At 53.8% G+C, this 17,367-nt stretch overlaps 7 protein-coding genes across 7 annotated transcripts; 2 read left to right on the forward strand and 5 right to left on the reverse strand.

The window, feature by feature from the left end:
- Window positions 1-1,061: 1,061 nt before the first annotated feature.
- Window positions 1,062-3,250, forward strand: K460DRAFT_400313 (heat shock protein 70; the record flags this gene model as incomplete). The annotated part of the gene is made up of 4 exons (XM_040936315.1): window positions 1,062-1,302; window positions 1,360-1,469; window positions 1,524-2,698; window positions 2,752-3,250. The coding sequence occupies 4 exons, from the start codon at window positions 1,062-1,064 to the stop codon at window positions 3,248-3,250; spliced, it is 2,025 nt and encodes a 674-aa protein (XP_040792806.1).
- Window positions 3,251-4,433: 1,183 nt separating this feature from the next.
- K460DRAFT_269538 (uncharacterized protein) lies at window positions 4,434-5,556 on the reverse strand (the record flags this gene model as incomplete). Its single annotated transcript, XM_040927580.1, has 2 exons — window positions 4,434-5,400; window positions 5,453-5,556. 2 exons carry the CDS (start codon window positions 5,554-5,556, stop codon window positions 4,434-4,436), a joined length of 1,071 nt encoding a protein of 356 aa, XP_040792807.1.
- A 2,584-nt stretch (window positions 5,557-8,140) lies between these two features.
- Window positions 8,141-10,237, reverse strand: K460DRAFT_372550 (uncharacterized protein; the record flags this gene model as incomplete). The annotated part of the gene is made up of 2 exons (XM_040934521.1): window positions 8,141-8,886; window positions 9,013-10,237. The coding sequence occupies 2 exons, from the start codon at window positions 10,235-10,237 to the stop codon at window positions 8,141-8,143; spliced, it is 1,971 nt and encodes a 656-aa protein (XP_040792808.1).
- Window positions 10,238-11,598: 1,361 nt separating this feature from the next.
- On the reverse strand, window positions 11,599-12,600 carry K460DRAFT_400317 (uncharacterized protein; the record flags this gene model as incomplete). Its single annotated transcript, XM_040936316.1, has 1 exon — window positions 11,599-12,600. One exon carries the CDS (start codon window positions 12,598-12,600, stop codon window positions 11,599-11,601), a length of 1,002 nt encoding a protein of 333 aa, XP_040792809.1.
- Window positions 12,601-12,739: 139 nt separating this feature from the next.
- Window positions 12,740-13,885, forward strand: K460DRAFT_400318 (uncharacterized protein; the record flags this gene model as incomplete). Its single annotated transcript, XM_040936317.1, has 1 exon — window positions 12,740-13,885. The coding sequence occupies one exon, from the start codon at window positions 12,740-12,742 to the stop codon at window positions 13,883-13,885; it is 1,146 nt and encodes a 381-aa protein (XP_040792810.1).
- A 225-nt stretch (window positions 13,886-14,110) lies between these two features.
- Window positions 14,111-14,837, reverse strand: K460DRAFT_12801 (carbohydrate-binding module family 18 protein). Its single transcript, XM_040926665.1, has 3 exons — window positions 14,600-14,837; window positions 14,519-14,544; window positions 14,111-14,459 (listed from the first exon to the last, which is right to left on the reverse strand). The coding sequence occupies exons 1-3, from the start codon at window positions 14,731-14,733 to the stop codon at window positions 14,161-14,163; spliced, it is 459 nt and encodes a 152-aa protein (XP_040792811.1). The 5' UTR covers window positions 14,734-14,837; the 3' UTR covers window positions 14,111-14,160.
- An 807-nt stretch (window positions 14,838-15,644) lies between these two features.
- On the reverse strand, window positions 15,645-17,204 carry K460DRAFT_274858 (uncharacterized protein; the record flags this gene model as incomplete). Its single annotated transcript, XM_040927991.1, has 1 exon — window positions 15,645-17,204. The coding sequence occupies one exon, from the start codon at window positions 17,202-17,204 to the stop codon at window positions 15,645-15,647; it is 1,560 nt and encodes a 519-aa protein (XP_040792812.1).
- Window positions 17,205-17,367: the final 163 nt, after the last annotated feature.

Genomic DNA, 17,367 nt, shown 5'->3' on the forward strand with positions numbered 1-17,367 from the left:
GGTTTCAAGCGGTGAAGCAGCCAAATAAGCATTCTGCGAAGCTTAGAAAGGTACGGTGACATGTGAATGACGCAGGCGAAGAGGTGAGGACCTTGGCGGGAATAAGGTCTCAGGGAATGGGAGATGCACGCTACCAGTGCAAGACATCTCGTGGAATTTAACCATGGGACGTTTTGTAATTTCTGCGGTTACAACTCTATTCTCATCTCTACGTGCCAAGCACGGAGATATTCTTCTACGAACTGAGGCGACGTCGCAAATTAGAATCGGAGTCATTCGGGGTGATCAATAGCAGACCAAGCGCATACAACTCTGTAGTAGTGGACAGTTGTCTCACCTGTCCCGCGCTTGACAAGCCTAGCGAAAGGACACCTGGAACCAAGCTCAATGGATCCAGCCAGCCCTGGAGATGGGGGCGAGGCTGACGCTCACTCGCTAGCGCGGGGTGCCTGCGATACGCCATCCATGGGTAGGTACCTATTCTATTCACACGAGAGCGTGGGCGTGGGCGTTGGTAGGGCTCATCAGTCTCGTAGCGGGTGAGGATAATTAATAATAAGCCTTGCAAAGTACAGCTTTGATACTTGCCTTTACGTCAGCCTGGATACTCAGCCTGGATACCTACAGTAGGCAGACATGGGATGGCGAATTGTGTCTGTAGAAGGTTCCAGCACCTAGTAAAAACTACACGTGTCCTGTCACACCGCGGCATCAGAGCAGGTGAAACTGAGGCTGAGGTACATTGCAATTCTGTGCGAAAGACCACGGTGGCTCTTGCTGGGTGGGCGCACTAAGCCCTTCTGGGAATTCGCAACATGTTCACTTCGAAATAGTTCCGTCGACCCAAATCCATATAACGACGCCCGCCGCCGTCTTCTCCCTTCGACATCCACTCGCAACTCGCCTTTTCTTCCCTCCACTTTTCTTTTTGATACCCGGAGCTTCTGTGTACTCCACCCCCACCGCACTGCGAGCTCTAGAAGAGTTGCGCCCGCACCTGGCTTTCGCTGCAAAGGCCAGTCGAGTCTTCATAGACGACAACTACACAAACCACACATACAATGGCGCGAAGCTCGCGGACCGCCAGCAAGCGGTCGACATGGTCGATCGCTTTCTACCTCCTCCTCGTCCTTGTCGGCGGTTTGATGCTGGCCAAAACAGCACACGCTGACGAGCAGGAGCCCATCAAGGGAGACAGCAATGCTGTCACCGGCCCCGTCATTGGTATCGATTTGGGAACGACCTACTCCTGTGTGGGTATCATGAAGAACGGAAAAGTTGAAATCATGGTCAACGACCAAGGTACGCCTATCGATGGTATTGCCACCAGACGCAAAAACTGACAGGTGTCCTCTACAGGTAACCGTATTACTCCTTCCTGGGTAGCATTCACGGACGAAGAGCGTCTTGTTGGAGACGCCGCAAAGAACCAGTTCGCCAGCAACCCCCACCGGACCATTTTCGATATTGTAAGCACACCGCTGTTTCACCACTCGCCTCGTTCAATACTAACTGTGGGGTAGAAACGTCTTATCGGCCTCAAGTTCAAGGACAAGTCCGTCCAGAACGATCTCAAGCACTTCCCCTTCAAGGTCGTCAACAAGAATGGCCAGCCCCACGTCAGCGTCGAGGTACACAAGGAGGAGACCACCTTCACACCTGAGGAAATTTCGGCCATGGTTCTTGGCAAGATGAAGGAGGTCGCTGAGAGCTATCTCGGCGAGCCGGTCAAGAACGCTGTTGTTACCGTTCCCGCCTACTTCAACGACGCTCAGCGCGCTGCCACCAAGGACGCCGGAACCATCGCCGGTCTGAACGTTCTCCGTGTTGTAAACGAACCTACCGCAGCCGCTCTGGCCTACGGCCTCGACAAGACGGACCAGAAAGAACGCCAGGTTCTTGTCTACGATCTCGGTGGTGGTACCTTTGATGTCTCCATCCTCACCATCGAGGAGGGCGTTTTCGAGGTCCAATCTACTGCCGGTGATACTCACCTCGGCGGTGAAGATTTCGACAATCGTATTATCAACCACTTCACTAAGAAGTACAACAAGGACAATGGCGTCGACATCACAAAGGATGCTAAGACCATGGGTAAGCTGAAGCGCGAGGTGGAGAAGGCCAAGCGCACTCTCTCGTCCCAGAAGACCACCAAGATCGAGATTGAGTCTTTCCACAAGGGCAAGGATTTCTCCGAGACTCTGACCCGCGCCAAGTTTGAGGAGCTCAACAACGACCTTTTCAAGAAGACGCTCAAGCCTGTTGAGCAGGTTCTCAAGGACGCCAAGCTGAAGAAGAGCGACATCGATGACATTGTTCTCGTCGGTGGTTCCACTCGTATCCCCAAGGTTCAAGCCATGCTCGAGGAGTTCTTCGGAAAGAAGGCCCGCAAGGACGTCAACCCCGATGAGGCTGTCGCTTTCGGCGCTGCTGTTCAGGGTGGTGTCCTCGCTGGTGATGCCGCTACGGATTCCATCATTCTCATGGATGTCAACCCGTTGACTCTCGGTATCGAGACCACTGGTGGCGTCATGACCCACCTCATCAAGCGTGGTACCACTATCCCTACCAAGAAGAGCCAGATCTTCTCGACCGCTGCGGACAACCAGCCCGTGGTCCTGATCCAGGTCTTCGAGGGTGAACGCTCCATGACCAAGGACAACAACCAGCTCGGAAAGTTCGAGCTCACCAACATCCCGTAAGTTATTTCCATGCCCTTGTTCATTCTGGCTTATACTAACCTGATTGTAGCCCTGCGCCCCGTGGTGTCCCCCAGATTGAGGTCACTTTCGAGCTCGATGCCAACGGTATCCTCAAGGTCTCCGCTGTCGACAAGGGCACTGGAAAGGCTGAGAGCATCACCATCACCAACGACAAGGGCCGCCTCAGCACCGAAGACATTGAGCGCATGGTTGAGGAGGCTGAGAAGTACGCCGAGGAAGACAAGGCTACCCGTGAGCGCATTGAGTCCCGCAACAAGCTCGAGAACTACGCCTACAGCCTCAAGAACCAGGTCAACGACAAAGAGGGTCTCGGTGGCAAGATTGAGGACGACGACAAGGAGTCCCTCCTTGAGGCCGTCAAGGAGACTCAGGACTGGCTCGACTCCAACGCCGCTGAGGCTGCCGCCGAGGACTTTGACGAGCAGTTCCAGAAGTTGTCTGATGTCGCCTACCCCATCACTTCCAAGCTTTACGGCTCGGCTGGTGGCGCTGGTGGTGACGATGAGCCTGACCACGACGAGTTGTAGAGAGATTCAGTGGGCGAAAAAGCACTTGATTTCCTTGCATTCACGGAGCAAACCAGAGTTTGTGGCCGCTTGGACCGGCCGTGTATAAGTACATGGTAAATGGCTTAAACGACCATGGGAAGATGCTGAGTTTCTAGTTTACAAGAATATGTCCTGTATGAATCGAATTTGACAATAGGCTGCGTATTGCTCGTGATAAGTGCAGGTGATGGTGACGTTGAATGCTTATCAGGTATCCACCAAGTGTACACTCAACTTTGCATGCGAGTGTAACATGCATAGTGGTCGACCACTCTTGACGTGGAAGAAAGAAGAGTCGATGTTGTGGTTCGCTCTTACGCCATCGCGCCTTCCTTAACCACGGTTCCTGCCTGGACGGGCGCCTGTCCACCACTCACTATCCTCAACACTTGACTCTTCCATGGTTCTCACCTCGACGCTTGACACGTACAATCTGCTCGTCCTTGACCCTCGCTCTTCGCCTACATGCAAGCAGCTGCGTTACGCTTGTATTCTTCTACTTCACATCGTTATTCCCTTCTTCTCTCTCGTTCTTTCTTGCCTTCGTAGCTGCGCCTCTCTCATCCTGCACCTCGTCTGGTTCTCAATTGCGCCTTCTTCTTAGCGCTAGGAATATTACTTCGTTCTCGACTGGTCGCAACGCCATGTCCGCCATATTACAGTTTGCGCTTCGTTTCGAGCTGAAGCCACTCGCCACCCACGGTAGGATCTTGCATCCCAGCGCTGCCCCTGAGCGTCTCTCTGCGGTTGGTCGGAACGGATGGAGCGTTAATTTGAGCGACAAGGTACGTAGCCGCCCTGCGGCTAATGTACACTGCAGACGAAGCGACACGAGCAAATCACTAGGATCAAGTAGGCGAAGTTATTTTTGACTTTTTTGATTTGCAGACATTAACAAATTTAGACATTGAAGCGAATACACATTGATCTCTGTAAGAGCCGAGATGGACAACTCCCTCGCCTATATGAGACGATGACCAATACCCAAGAGAAGTGAGGGTATCGTGCGAGAAGAAAACAATGTCCACGAGCTTGCCGAGGTGGTCGAGCACTACTATCCAAAAAGCGGTGGAGGGATATGGGAGAGAAGGGTATGCACAAACCGACCAGAAGGACGTTATAACTCCAACCTGAACTGAAAGAGGGCATCATCATCATCGACTTAAGAGAAGTTGACGGAGATCTTCTCGCCTGAAGAGCCCATGGCGCAACCACCACCGGTGCCGGCCATGACGGTATCGTAACCGCCGCCGCCACCAGAGCTGGCGCCGCAGTTGAAGAGATCGTAGTCGGCGCCCTTCTCGCAGGACTTGACGCTGCTGTCCTTGCACTTGAAGACGCAGGTGTTCATGTCGGAGGTGCACTTGGAGCCCTTGGAGCTGATGTTGCAGCCGTTCATGTTGACGTTGCGGGAAATGTCAAAAGCACCAAACTGGCCAAAGGTGACCTCGAACCAGGTCTGGTCCCAGCCACCGAAGATGGCAAGGGAAGTGTCGATGAAAGCCGGAGCACAGGCAGCAGGGACATTGGGCGCGAACGAGAGGGTGACCTTCTCGCCAGGCTTGAGGCCGACGGAGACTTCGGGCACGTTGACGTTGACAGACATACCGGAGAAGCCGTTGGCCTTCCAGCAGTACAGGACAGCGTTCTTGCTGGCGTCGTTGGTGAACTCAGCCTGCCAGTCGCTGTCGTCTCCAATCCAAATACCGCCGTTGTTGCTCTTGTCGTTCTTGCCAATCTTAGCGCCAACCTTGCCTGCGATCCCGGCGACACCGTTCAGCACATCGGAGACGACGTCGCTGAGGGTGTCCTTGATTGAGCCTTTGATCGACTCCTTCTTCACCGAGGGCTCCGGGGCCTTTGCACTGGTCGAAGTTGGGGCTTCTTCCTTCTTGGCTTCTGGGGTAGGCTTGGCCGCCTCCTTGGTGGTGGTAGGCTCAGGCTTCTTGACCTCAGGCGCCTTGTACTCGGGCTTCTTTTGCTCGGGAGTTGGGGTGGGGGCAACGACCGGGGTAGGAGTTGGGGTGTTGAAGACGGAGCTCCAGTTGACCTTTTCCCAGTTCACGTCCTTGAGGTCGTAGGCGATCTTGTCCCAGGCGATTTCGGCTTCAGCGCCGCGCTTGGTATCACTGCGACATGTTAGCAAGGACCAGGAGACGAGGAAGAGTTCCGACTGCTTACGCTTGACGGCGCGCATGGAAGCTGGCGTGACGGTTGTGCATGTTGGAGGCGGCGGCCTGGCCAACAGCGAGGGTGCTAATCACCACGGCGGAAGAGTAGCGCATGTTGAGATTGGGTTGGGGGGTTGCTTGTCGAAAGGGTCGGACTTTATACAGCAGAGAGAGGATAACCTCGTTCTACGGCGTGTCGCGGTGCGCAAATGGGCGGCTAAAAGTTGAGTGTTGTTTGACTGCGAAAGGAGTGACAGCGAGCGATGGAGCAAGACGGGCGTAAAGGAGTGAACGCGCGAATTACTTATTCAAAGAAGCGAGGGACAATAGGGTGAGTTATAGCTTGGACAGCGGTGAAGGAGAGAAAAGGGAAAGGAAAGCGGCCAGGCGAGTGTTCAAGAGGGCACTTCAGCCGGGGAGCCCCATCTCATCTCCCTGTGGGCCAAAGGGGCATAGCGCGCTGCGGCCCATCAACGCAGCTCATCTAGACCAGGCCAATTGGGCGCCGCGCCTGCCCCGTGGCGCCTCAGCCAGCCCACGCCCCATTGGTGTGCCTGGATCAGGAACCGCTTGGCTTTGCGGGTTTCACCCATGGCCCAGTGCCAGCATTCATTTGCGTTGCGCAGAAAACAGGCTCTATTCCTGGGAGCCTACGTGTGGGCCTTCCATTTGCCCTTTTCCCGGGCCGCAAGCGACAACAGCATAGGCGACGACGACATGTTGTTGTCGTCAACACCGCACATCAACAACTCCGGCACGCAACCCCCCCGCTAAGCAACGGCACAAATGCTCAACCACGACGAGACCCCAGCACCCAAATCATGGCCGCGCAATTGCGATCACCGCTGCAGTGGGGACAGTCTGCTGTGATTGGGACCTACTGCCCCCCTGCTTCCTGTCGCCGCGAACGCAGGTGGAGCCACTGACTCTTCCAGACCCTCACCACAGAGGCCGCGTCGTCATCTGCGTCGGGGGCACACAAGATCGCACATGTCTCATTTCTCAACAACCACAGGTTTGAGATTCTGCGAGAACTGCTTCTTCTACTTGGCAGCAGCTAAAGTAGAGTCACTAGCCCAAGTCACTTGCCACAACATCCTTTTGGTTCTGACACTCTCCATTCCGACTGTCCATAGCAACCTGGCCTCGTCGACGTAAGTAATCCTCCCGCACTGTCAGTCGTGAGTCGTGCCGCAACACAAACGTACGACAACTCTCCTGCTCTTCGCGGTGTCCATCTGCAGCCACCTGCACCGGAGCAGTGTCTTTCTCCGCTAACGCATTGCCGAAGTCGCGGCTGTGGATCCGGGGCCACACGGGTCGATAAGAGTTTATCGCAACGTGGTGGTGGGTTGCATATGCACCAAGAAAAATCTGGTACTGGCATGTGATTTCCGCCAGTCAGATGCAGAACACAGACAGCTACAGCCATGTTGAGAAAAGCCCCGTCCGATGTTGTGGGTTGTCATTGCTGGGCGCTGTCAAGAACCGCCGAACTGGACCAGTAAGTCAAAATGCAAGTGGGTTTCTCTGGCTGTCGCTTTCTTGCCCCTCTTCCAATCAGCAATCCGATGAAAACAACTGCAAAGTTTTCCCTGTCGCTGGCTATGACTATGACTGAATGTCCCATTTACTTTTTTCTCTTTTCCCTGTTAGTGCTGCATGATTTCTCGTCGGCACCTGTTCAACAGCTTGCGCAAGACGGGCCAGACAGACTCCCCGATTCCACTACGCACACACAAATGACGCAGCTACGGGCTCAACCAAGCTGACCGCATCAACCGAAACACCAAAGATACACAGAAATACCATCACATGCACGCTTTCTCCACGCACTGCTCCTGCTGTCAGCCTGCTGTAGTCCTCCCCTTAGACCACAATGCACCTTCTTTAGCCCCAAACGCAGGGCAAACGCCCACTGTATGCAAGCTTATCGATAAATAAGCACTGCTCCTATGGATGTGATGTCATGGCAATATCCCTCAGACGGAGTTGATTGTGAGGCCCGGGTAGTTTATTTGTTTTTCGGTCAGGGGGAGAGTCAGTAGTCAGCGTGGTATGGTTCAGTCCATCTATCCTCCTCGGCTAAGAAGGGGTAAATCTTCTGGAAAGGGGGTTACTCTACTACGTTTTCCCGTGAGCCGGCCATCTTACTGCCGTAGTTTAAAGACGTATGAATCTGTGGACTTTGGAATTTAGGAACGGAACGAACATGGCACGACATTTGCATGCGACCATAACAATTCAGCATGACCGAAAGAACCAATATTGTAGTCAGAATATATCGTTTCATTCAAAAAGTAGTACAGAGTAGTACACATGACCCTCATAGCGCACGCTACCATCACGTTACGCACACATTGTCCTCCCACACCTGCATGCCTCCACATGATCATGAAACATCTCCAAAATGCAACCCCCTCTTGTCCACCAGTAAGAAAAGCGAACGGACGTCCGAGACCAGCGGTAAGCGTGTGGGTATCTCAGATCAAGAAGTAGGAAACAAAAAAAAAATAAGGTCGTCAAGCCATCTCATCTCACAATTCATGATGAGAGCGAAAGGATACAAACGAACAGAAGAGGGTTTTTGTGTCCAATAGAATGGCAGAAAGAAAAAACGCCGTGTTATGCATGGTATCAAACGTGCAAATGACATGTCGTTGGGTAGAGAAGGAACTACTCGAGCAGAAAGAGTGGTTTAATAGCCGTAGCTATTGTCGTAGTTTCGAGGTGCTGAGGGAGTGTAGCTGCGTGGTGCAGGTGCTTGGTTCCAGCTTGGTTGCTGAACGGGTGCAGTCGCGCTGCGTTGTTGCTGAATAGGCGCAGTTGCGCTTCGTTGCTGCTGGACGGAGCTGTTCATTCCTCTATTCGGGAGCGGCTGTGAAGCTTCGCGGCGCTGGATGGCCGATTGCAGGCTCGCGGGTAGCCCAGGTCGCGGAGGTGCGGTACCGGCGCGTGGGTGATGCGGTAAGCCAGACGGTTGCGACATAGCTGGAGATCCGGCCCGCAACACACTAGGAATCTGAGGTGGCTGGTGGTAATCGTCCGAGCCGTGTGGATTCGAGTAGTAAGGAGGAATGTCATCCACGGGGTTCACATCAACAGGGGATAGCTCGTAAGCAGGCCCCATCTGTGGCCCACGGCTATCAAACGGACTGAACTCAGGGTACGGTCGGTTCGATTGAACCGAGGGCGGGCCTCGCACGTCACTGGGCAGCGGCGAGATGAGCTGAGGGTCAGACTCATATCGTCTGCTGGAGTAGCTCGTATCGACAGGTGGAAGAGGTCCACGAGGTGGACGTGGAGATGCCCTGCCTTGAGACATTGGCGAGAATGGCCGGCCAGTTGAGCCGTAAGCTCGAGGTGGCTGCTCGCCGAAGTAATCACCATTGCGGTCTAGAGGTGGCAGGGTAGGTGCTGGTGATGACCTTCCCATGCCGCCAGCTGAGCCATAGGGTCGTGGTGGCTGCTCACCGAACGAATCGCCATTGCGGTCTAGGGTTGGCATCGTAGGTACTGGTGACGATCTGCCCATGCCGCCAGCTTGGTTCAGGAGCGGTGCATTTGAACCATAGCTTGCTGTAGAATAGTTTGTGCCCTGTGTAGTTGTTCTGGTTGACATGCCAGGTCTCTCATCTAGCGACGGTAGTGACGGCTTCGACAGCAGTGACGGCTTCGACATGCTCCCGTTGGTATTCATCGTGTTCATTGTGTTCGTGCGGGACGGCGCGTTTGACGAGTAGGGTGGCGGGAGGGCGGTGTTCGAGCTCATGGTATCCGATCGCTGTATCGAAAAGATGGAAGAGGTATCACCGTCCTGTCCGCCAAGTTTCGGGAGCGTGGGTCGCGTTTGTGAGGGGTCGAGGGCTCCCTTTTTGATGGCCTTTTGCTCCTCTCGTCTTCGCTGCTGGTCGTGCTTCTCTATCGCCTTCTTGATCTTCTTGCCCACGATGCGCTCCAGACGAGTCTCAACCTTGCGACGGCAGTAGTTGGTCAGGCTTCCGTCAGCTCGGGGGATGTAGTGCCAAAGGAAGAAGATGTATAGCAAGGCAGAGATGAGCAGGCCCAGAGCAGCAAAGACCCAGATGACCAACGAGAACAACATGGTGAAGTAGATGACCGTCTCCTGCTTGTTGCCCTGCTCAACCATGACCTTGATGTTGAGGAAAAACTGCTCGAAGCCTGAGCGATCTTTGGAGGCATGGTCGCCAATGGGGAGAAGCTGGGCTTGCATGACGGCGTATAGTGTCATACCATTGATGGCGACGCGAGGGCCTTGGGCCACGATGACGAGCAGGGCGCTCTTGAACTGAAAGTAGACGAAGAGAGCGATGTAGTTGGCACCCTTTTTACTCTTGGTCAACTCGGCAAAGACCAGGAAGCGTCGCCAGCCCTGGCCGCTCTTGGTCAGTCGCATACTCTGCAGTATGACTGCGAGAGGCTCGAGATAGCATTCCGTTACGCTCCCTGAGCGCATGACACGCAGACACATGATCCATCGGTATAGGAGGAAGAGGTAGGAGATGATGATGGTGATGGCAAAGATCCATTTGGCGACCTCGAAGGGGACCTTGGGCTTGACTTGACTCGACCACTTGTTGAAGGCGAGGAGGTTGACGGCGGTGAAGGCGTCGGCGGCGTATACGGCGCAGGAGACGATGACGAGGATCCATAGCCAGACATAGGAAAAGGGCGTAAGACAGGAGGATGACTTGAAGTCTGAGAGGTTAACGTAGTCCCACTTCTGCTCCTCGGTGACGGTGACGCCCTTCTCGCGATCTCCACAGCAGCCCATGGTTGGTGTTGTTTGGTATTACTCGGTTTGTGCGTCCGCTCAACGGGTAGTATCTCGTGCAGTCCAGCTGTCGGTATAAGGACTGGCTTGAGCTAGCACATGGAATTGCGCTCAGAGTGCCGGATAGGCGTCTTTGTTCAAAGGATAGATTCGAGAGAGTGTGGTGGTGACAGGCCGGCTGCTCACCACTAGCGAGCAGAGCGAAAGAGTGACAGGGAAGCCGCTTTTGATAGCCAGAGCGGAGAATAGGGAGTGCGCGTTCGGGATGCTAGTAAGGTGCCGTGCGCATGATGCGAAGGCGGTTGTGGGGCACGTTGTGTCGGAGATGCGCAGGTCAGGGCTTGGAGCTCCTTGATGGACAGCGGACGAGCGGGTTCCGACGGCGGTGACTCGGTATATATGAGGATTGACAATGGCCGTGTCGTCGCTGTGTGGGTTCTATTGTAGTCTCGCGGTGAAGGCAGGCGAGCGAGGAGGGCAGCGAGCAATTGGGTTCGGAGCGAGGGCGTCAGCAAGGCGCGAGAGCCGCAGAAAGCGAATGGGTGCCAGTAGGTTAGAGACCGACGAGAAATTCAAACGCAGCGCCAGCGTCTATGTGTTTTCTGGCAGAGCGCAAGGCGAGCACGAGTGGTGTTGAAGGAGCCCGCGGCCACTCTGTCTGTCTGGGTCTCTCTTGGTGTTGGACTTGGGACTTTCCCCTACACCAGCGGCTACCCGGCTCCGTTGTACCTGCGTCTCATTGGATCTGCCACATTCTTTGCGTTCGGCCCATGCTTCAGCACGCTCAAGAGAGTAGGCCGCTAGCCTGTTCCTTGGTCTCTCTCATCTGGCCTGCCGTAATCGTCCTGGGGTAAATTGCAAACTTCATTTAAAGAGGGCCCTATCATGCATGGCCTCGCCGACGGCCTCACCGAGGTCGTCCTTTGGAGACCGCCACAGGAAGCAACTCCAGAAAAGAGCATAATACTGAACAATGAACAACACTGAAGACATCGGGCCGTAGTACGGGCGGCTGCTACATGCTCGTGTCACCGAATCCTCGACGTCTGCCTTGTGCCACATTCCACGTCTGAGGCTCGCATATACAACACTGAGCACCGACTCACCGCCACACACGACCCAACTACAGTACTAAACACAACATGTACATCGTCATGCGGAGGTGGCACCTTCCCCTTGGGGCACATCGGCTGCTTCAGCCTTTGGAGCCATGGGCATCTTGAAACAAAACACGTTTGGTGCATTTGATTGGCCAGCTGAAAAACCTGGTACATCGTCTCTGCATCACTTGTTCCTCTTCTCAATTAAAAGGCAAAGTTACGAACATGATCTAAATTCCAAGCATTGCAAACTACTTCCCTCTAAGACGGGCAGAGTCGCAGACCGCCAGGTCCAGAAACTACCTTGATCTCGAAATCATCTGCGTAATAGATATCTGCGTTCTCCACACCCGCGGTGCGAACCTCCAGAGAAAGAGTGTGAGGCCCTGACCCAACTATGGTAACCCGTGTGTTACTACGGCTGCCAAAAGTCGTTCCAATCCTGGTGAAACCTGTAGTTTGAGGAGTGTACGATTGCACTACCTGATTGTCAAACTTCAACGTCAACGAGAGTGGTTTGTCAACAGTACTCGCACGCCGCGGATTCACGTAGCCGCGGATGTCGATGATAGCACCCTCGGGGATGTTGATGTTCTCCTGCTTGAGGAACTGTGTGCTGTCCACTTTCCCGGCGTCGCCGGCAATGGTGAAGCCCAGGAATCCATTGCCACCTCCACGGCCCGCATAGTCCCAGACCCAAGAGTTTGTAGAATAAGCAGACCCTTGCGATACACTCCAGTAGGCCATAGCCGTGTCAAGCACTGGATCGTTATCGAATCCAGGATTCCTGACATAGTTGGTCGACTGTGCAGAGAAGCAGGCGCGCGTTGGTGCAGGCGTGGGATTGCAGACAGGGACGTCGCCAGGCCCAGACGCTACAATGACATAGAAATCGTCGGCTGCGAAAATGGCTCCTCTGAAACCTGCAGCTTCGACCCGGAGTTTAAGTGTGTGGCTATCGCCTCCTGTAACAACGAAAGCCGACGGCGAAGACAGCATCTGATAGACTTTGGTGGTCCCAGGCGTGCTCACCAACTGGTCAAGTAGTACATCGTCAAAATATAGCGAAAATGTTACTGTACCAGCGCTAACGGCGTCAAGGAGTGACTTGACGTAACCGCCGACATTGATAGTGGTACCAGGGGCGAGATTGTTGATGGGTTGAGAAACATCAATGGTAGTTGCGGCTGTGGACGTTGTAGCGCCCTTGAGTCCCAAGTTGCCACCGGGCCTTGATACGCCAGACTCGGAGGAGACCAGCATCGTCCATATCTTTGGCGAGACAGGCACGGCTTGTTGCGTAGTCCATGGACTGAGCGAACCAGACTCAAAGCCCGGGTTGGACACATAGTTCGTGGCCTGGGGACTGAAGCATGAAGGCGCGGCGGGAGAGCTGGACGATATGAGCGTCGAAAGCGTCGTCGGCGTAGGTTCGAGCGTGCTTGTCGACTCTACAGACGAAGTGCTTGAAACCACGTTGGAGGAATCGCTTGAAAATACTGATGAGAAAGAGCTTGAAGTAGCGTCCGAAGAACTTGAGATAGTCGATGTCGTGCTTAAACTCGTTTCTGATGCGCTTGAGGACATGACTGAGGAGCTCGATACCACCGAGGAAGTGCTAGAGGCGGACTCAGAAGCACTTGAAGAAACCATTGAAGAGGAGCTCGAGGCAACGTCCGAAGAGCTTGAGACAGCAGAAGACGTGCTAGAGGCAACCTCAGAAGCACTTGAAACAACTGAAGAGGAGCTAGAGGCAACGTCCGAACTTGAAATAGCAGAAGCCGTGCTAGAGGCGAGTTCAGAAGTGCTGGTTGAGAAGGACGAGGAGGAGCTCGAAGATGGGACCTCAGAAGAACTTGATATGGCCGAGGATGTGCTGGAAGCGACCTCAGGAGTGCTAGAAGGGCTGGCATCGGACGTAGTAGATGCTGCCTGGCTAGAAATAGACCCAACTGCCGAGGCACTGGAGCTCGATTCCGAGACAGAAACAATCGAGGAGACAGACGCGGACTCCGTAGAGGAAGGCTGGATGCTTGACACGCTCGAGGAAGATTCGCTGGCAGATGCGCTCGAGGAAGACGCGCTGGTAGATGCGCTAGATGAGGATGCTGACTCCGGTGCACTGGACGATGAAGCTGAAACAAGCTCACTGGACGAGGACGGAGTGCCAGATGCGCTCGACGAGGCGGACTCGCTAGTAGTTGAAGAGGCTGCCGGCGAGCTTGAGGTGGGCGCTGGTGTGCTGGAAGCACTTGCAGACGAGGCGGTGGGAGAACTCGAGACTATGTCTGAGGAGAGGCTGGAAGAGACAACACTAGACGAAGAGCTAGACGAGCTGGCTGTGGTGGACCCGGCAGACGAGCTCGCCGCACTCGACGAGGAAGCAGATTCACTTGTAGACGACGATACCGTAGTTGAGCTGATAGCGGAACTTGACTGCGTGGATGAAATCGATGGAGTCGAGAGCGATGAACTAAGCTGCGTAGAGGAGGCCCCAGACGCCGAGCTTTCTGAAGTCAAGGAAGCCACTGATGATGACGAAGTTTGAGCTGAAGATGAAGCTACAGACGACGAGCTGGTTGCTACTGAAGAGACGACCGAAGACGAAGATGGTACGACCAGTGTTGATGAACTCGAAGAGATGGTGGAAGATGCAACTGAAGACGACACTGCACGGCTTGAGGAGGCGGTCGAAGACGAGCTGGCACGCGTGGAGGAGGTAGAAGCCGATCGAACCGACGAAGACGCGCCGTTGCACTTTCCGAATCCAGGCTGGCAGCCCGTTCCACAATAGGCTGAAGTAGAACCACTGTACAAGACCAATTAGCTTTGCTGGTATAGTTTTACGCAGGCTGCATACCAGTACGAATATTGCGAGCAGCAATCTCCAAACTTGGACCCTGCGCAGGTAAACCCACCCGTCGCACCAAACGCATATCCACAGCGAGCGCTCGTGGAGACCTTGAGTGTAGAGGATGCAGCAGCCGCAGACGAAGATCGTGTACTCGAGCTGACGGTGGAGGATGAACGAGTGCTAGTACGGAGTGTCGAGACGCGCGCCGAAGACGAAGCAACATTCGAACAAGTACCGAAACCTGAGTTGCAACCAGTTCCGCAATAAGCTAAAGAAAAAGAGTTAGTATATGTCTGGTATACAAGTCCTACGTGGAGTTTTACTTACCTGAAGTTCTACCACACCAGCCGTATCTGAAATTCACAGTCAGTCTACGTCCCGCAACTATTACTGCCTAGATGAACTGACTGGGAACAACAATTGCCGTAGGACGAGCCCGTGCAAACAAGGCCGCCATTCGCTGCACCACAGCGACCAGTGTTGCTCACTCGAGCAGACACAGCAGTCAAGGCCGTTAAGGCCCAAATGAAAGCTGTACGCATTCTCGATGTGTAGTGGTATCAGTATACTGAAATGACTGTTATACAACGAGTGCTACACCACAGAACAGACCGGAAGAGCACGCAGAGAAAGCGACTGGCGAGGATCAAGCAGTACCTCTGGTGTGGAGGAAAAGCAGATCATAAGATAACGACATGCCTGCATGAATCATGAATCGGGCCCCCAGAAGAAACTCTCCTGCCGCTCGACCCTAGCCAGCCACAGTATAGTCGTAGATTAAGACCTGCAATACTTCCAATATCAGCCTCATGGAAGGCACTATGGCCAGGTATCTTGGTGCATGCCCATGGTCGATAAGCGAGATGCGGCTCAGTAGCGAGATGCAGTGCTGTAAAGGGACAAGCCACGTGCGCCGACGCATGTGGGCGCCCCTGGCTCAGAGTCCTAATTGGTGAAAACCAGCGCGATGTCGATGGCTGGCCTAGGCCTCCATCTGAATCTGCGTCGAGATTGACGGGGCTGCCGAACTATCGATGTGGTTGTGCTCGATGTGGAAAGGACCCTGCATTGGAGGCTTGAACTAGCGCCACTTAAGCTACGTGGCTTGGAAATCTTCTACAGAAAGGGGGGAAGGCGAGCCAAAGTTATTGAATCGGCGTTACTTTTCCTTTCGTAGGGAGAGCGGCACATGGGTGGCTGGCTGGATCTCCTTTTAGTTCCATCTCTGTGCGGCTGAGTACGAAGAAACTTGTCATGAGAAATTTCGAAGTCGCGTGCAGAGTGTAGCACCCTGTGAATTCCGACTGATTACCGGAACGTCAGGCGTCGAATCTGGGTGACAGTGTGGGGTATCTGAGTGAGTAGTCTGGGAGGAGAAAGATGAGGGGTACTGTGTGAAGACGACACATTGCGTACTTGCGTACATAGGTATTGCTCAAAAGAAAACATAATGTTAAGAAACAGACGGCGCTGGAACATCAATCTGTCCGCCTCGTCCGAACACCCGTCTCCAAAGGAGAAAGGTTTCAAATGTCCTACTCGCATACCTCTCCTTCCCCCACTCATTCTTCCCTCCCATCTTCGCCTGCTCCTGTATACTGAATACGCACTCTTGTCCCTTGACCATTACGCTTTCTTTCTTGGTGTATGGGTATATGTCTGCAGCGACACCTGGGATGCGTCTATCGGCAGTGGCTGTTAAGATGCCGATGATCGTTTTGATGCCCAGCAAGTCTTGAATATTGCTGCCCAGTCTTGGGAGAACGTGGTCCAGGAGAGAGAAGAAGAATTGAGATGCGCGCTGTATACTGCCCCAAATGATACCGGTTGGTGCGTAGTTTAACACGTCACCGTAGATGTCGCCACTCCCGGTACTCTTCGCCTGTGTACCCACGAGACGCTCGCTTACTCTCCGGACCTGGTCCTCAATATCCGCGATGATGGGATTCTGAACGTCGGATCCGGCTTCTTGAACGCTCTCCAGCAGCCATCTAAGCACACAGTCGCTTAGTACTTCGTTTGGATATATCGTCCTACTCAGAAGATCGGGCAACCATCCAAGTAGCCCCTCAATCCAATTCCCAGGACTCTGGCGGACGAAACGAAAGGTCATTCGTCCTAGGTCGTAGTGCGTGCCAGGAAACCATTGTTGCTTTACCATTGGTTTATCGTTCCCTTCACCTACGCCGGGGAATATCAGGCAGGGCTGGAAGATCCACAGCCGATCATGTAGTGCGGGCGCATGATAGACGTACTGGATTACAGAAGAGGCATGTTGGTCGAAGAACTCAAGGGGGCTCCAATCAAACCCTATCCCAGCATTGAGACGGGGTATGCCAAGGGCGCCCACGGTATCAATGCACCCCATAACCCGAATCGGCCTCTGCACTTGCCACACCCTCTTCCCGTCTCCTTTCAACCGCCGACATTCTTCGCTCTTCGGTGCATCAACGGGGAGCTTGGAGCGATACGTGCGGAACACTTCATAGCACAGTCTATCCACCTCTTCGTTGGTGTGCTCAGGAGACTGTTTAATTATGCCACAGTTATTAATCATACCTGCTACACATCGGATTGTGAAGGCGCCACGACTGAAGCCGAAAAGCCAGATTTCATGGTCGGAGGTAAAATTTTCGACAATGAACCTGTACACGCTTATGCACTCGTCTCCAATCGTAGAAGCGGTTGCGCCATCCCAGATATACTCCAGAAAAGTTCCATTTAGACCAACGCCTTCTTGGTAACCTGCGATGATGTTTCTTCCGTCAAACCCATCGATTCCTCTCGCATGATGATTGAAGTGCACAGTGGTCGGTGAATGAGGCTTGATAAGATGTATTCTTGCAGCTTTCTTGTCCGAAGCTTCGGTGTACTGTACATCGCCCACCATATCTGCGAGTTGCCGGATGTTGCTCGCGGGCGCGTTTGCAACATTGGTTTCGCGGCCGACCCATGTTCCATCACAGAAAATGACAAGCCGCTTTGGGGGACGAGTGGAGGTCGTTGATGGCATGGCGATGCGTCCGAAGTGATGCTGTTGTATGGATAAGTTCGAAGTTCACGTCGTGGTGAAGATAACAAGGAAGGCCTGAGGTATAGAAAGGTGGCTGACAGGGAGACGTAAGAGTCAGGCTCTTCGCAACCAGATATATGAGGTACGCATACAATTCCCACTC

The sequence above is a fragment of the Cucurbitaria berberidis genome, assembly GCF_010015615.1.
Source record: "Cucurbitaria berberidis CBS 394.84 unplaced genomic scaffold K460scaffold_1, whole genome shotgun sequence".
NCBI classification, from domain to species: Eukaryota; Fungi; Ascomycota; class Dothideomycetes; order Pleosporales; family Cucurbitariaceae; genus Cucurbitaria; species Cucurbitaria berberidis.

Bases quoted from the DNA above. Each gene is read 5' to 3' on its own strand.
- K460DRAFT_12801 (XM_040926665.1), bottom strand. From the start codon at position 14,733: ATGCGTACAGCTTTCATTTGGGCCTTAACGGCCTTGACTGCTGTGTCT. The intron at 14,545-14,599 runs GTCAGTTCATCT...TGTGAATTTCAG, and splicing joins TACGGCAATTGTTGTTCCCA to ATACGGCTGGTGTGGTAGAA. The intron at 14,460-14,518 runs GTAAGTAAAACT...CTTTTTCTTTAG, and splicing joins CTGGTGTGGTAGAACTTCAG to CTTATTGCGGAACTGGTTGC.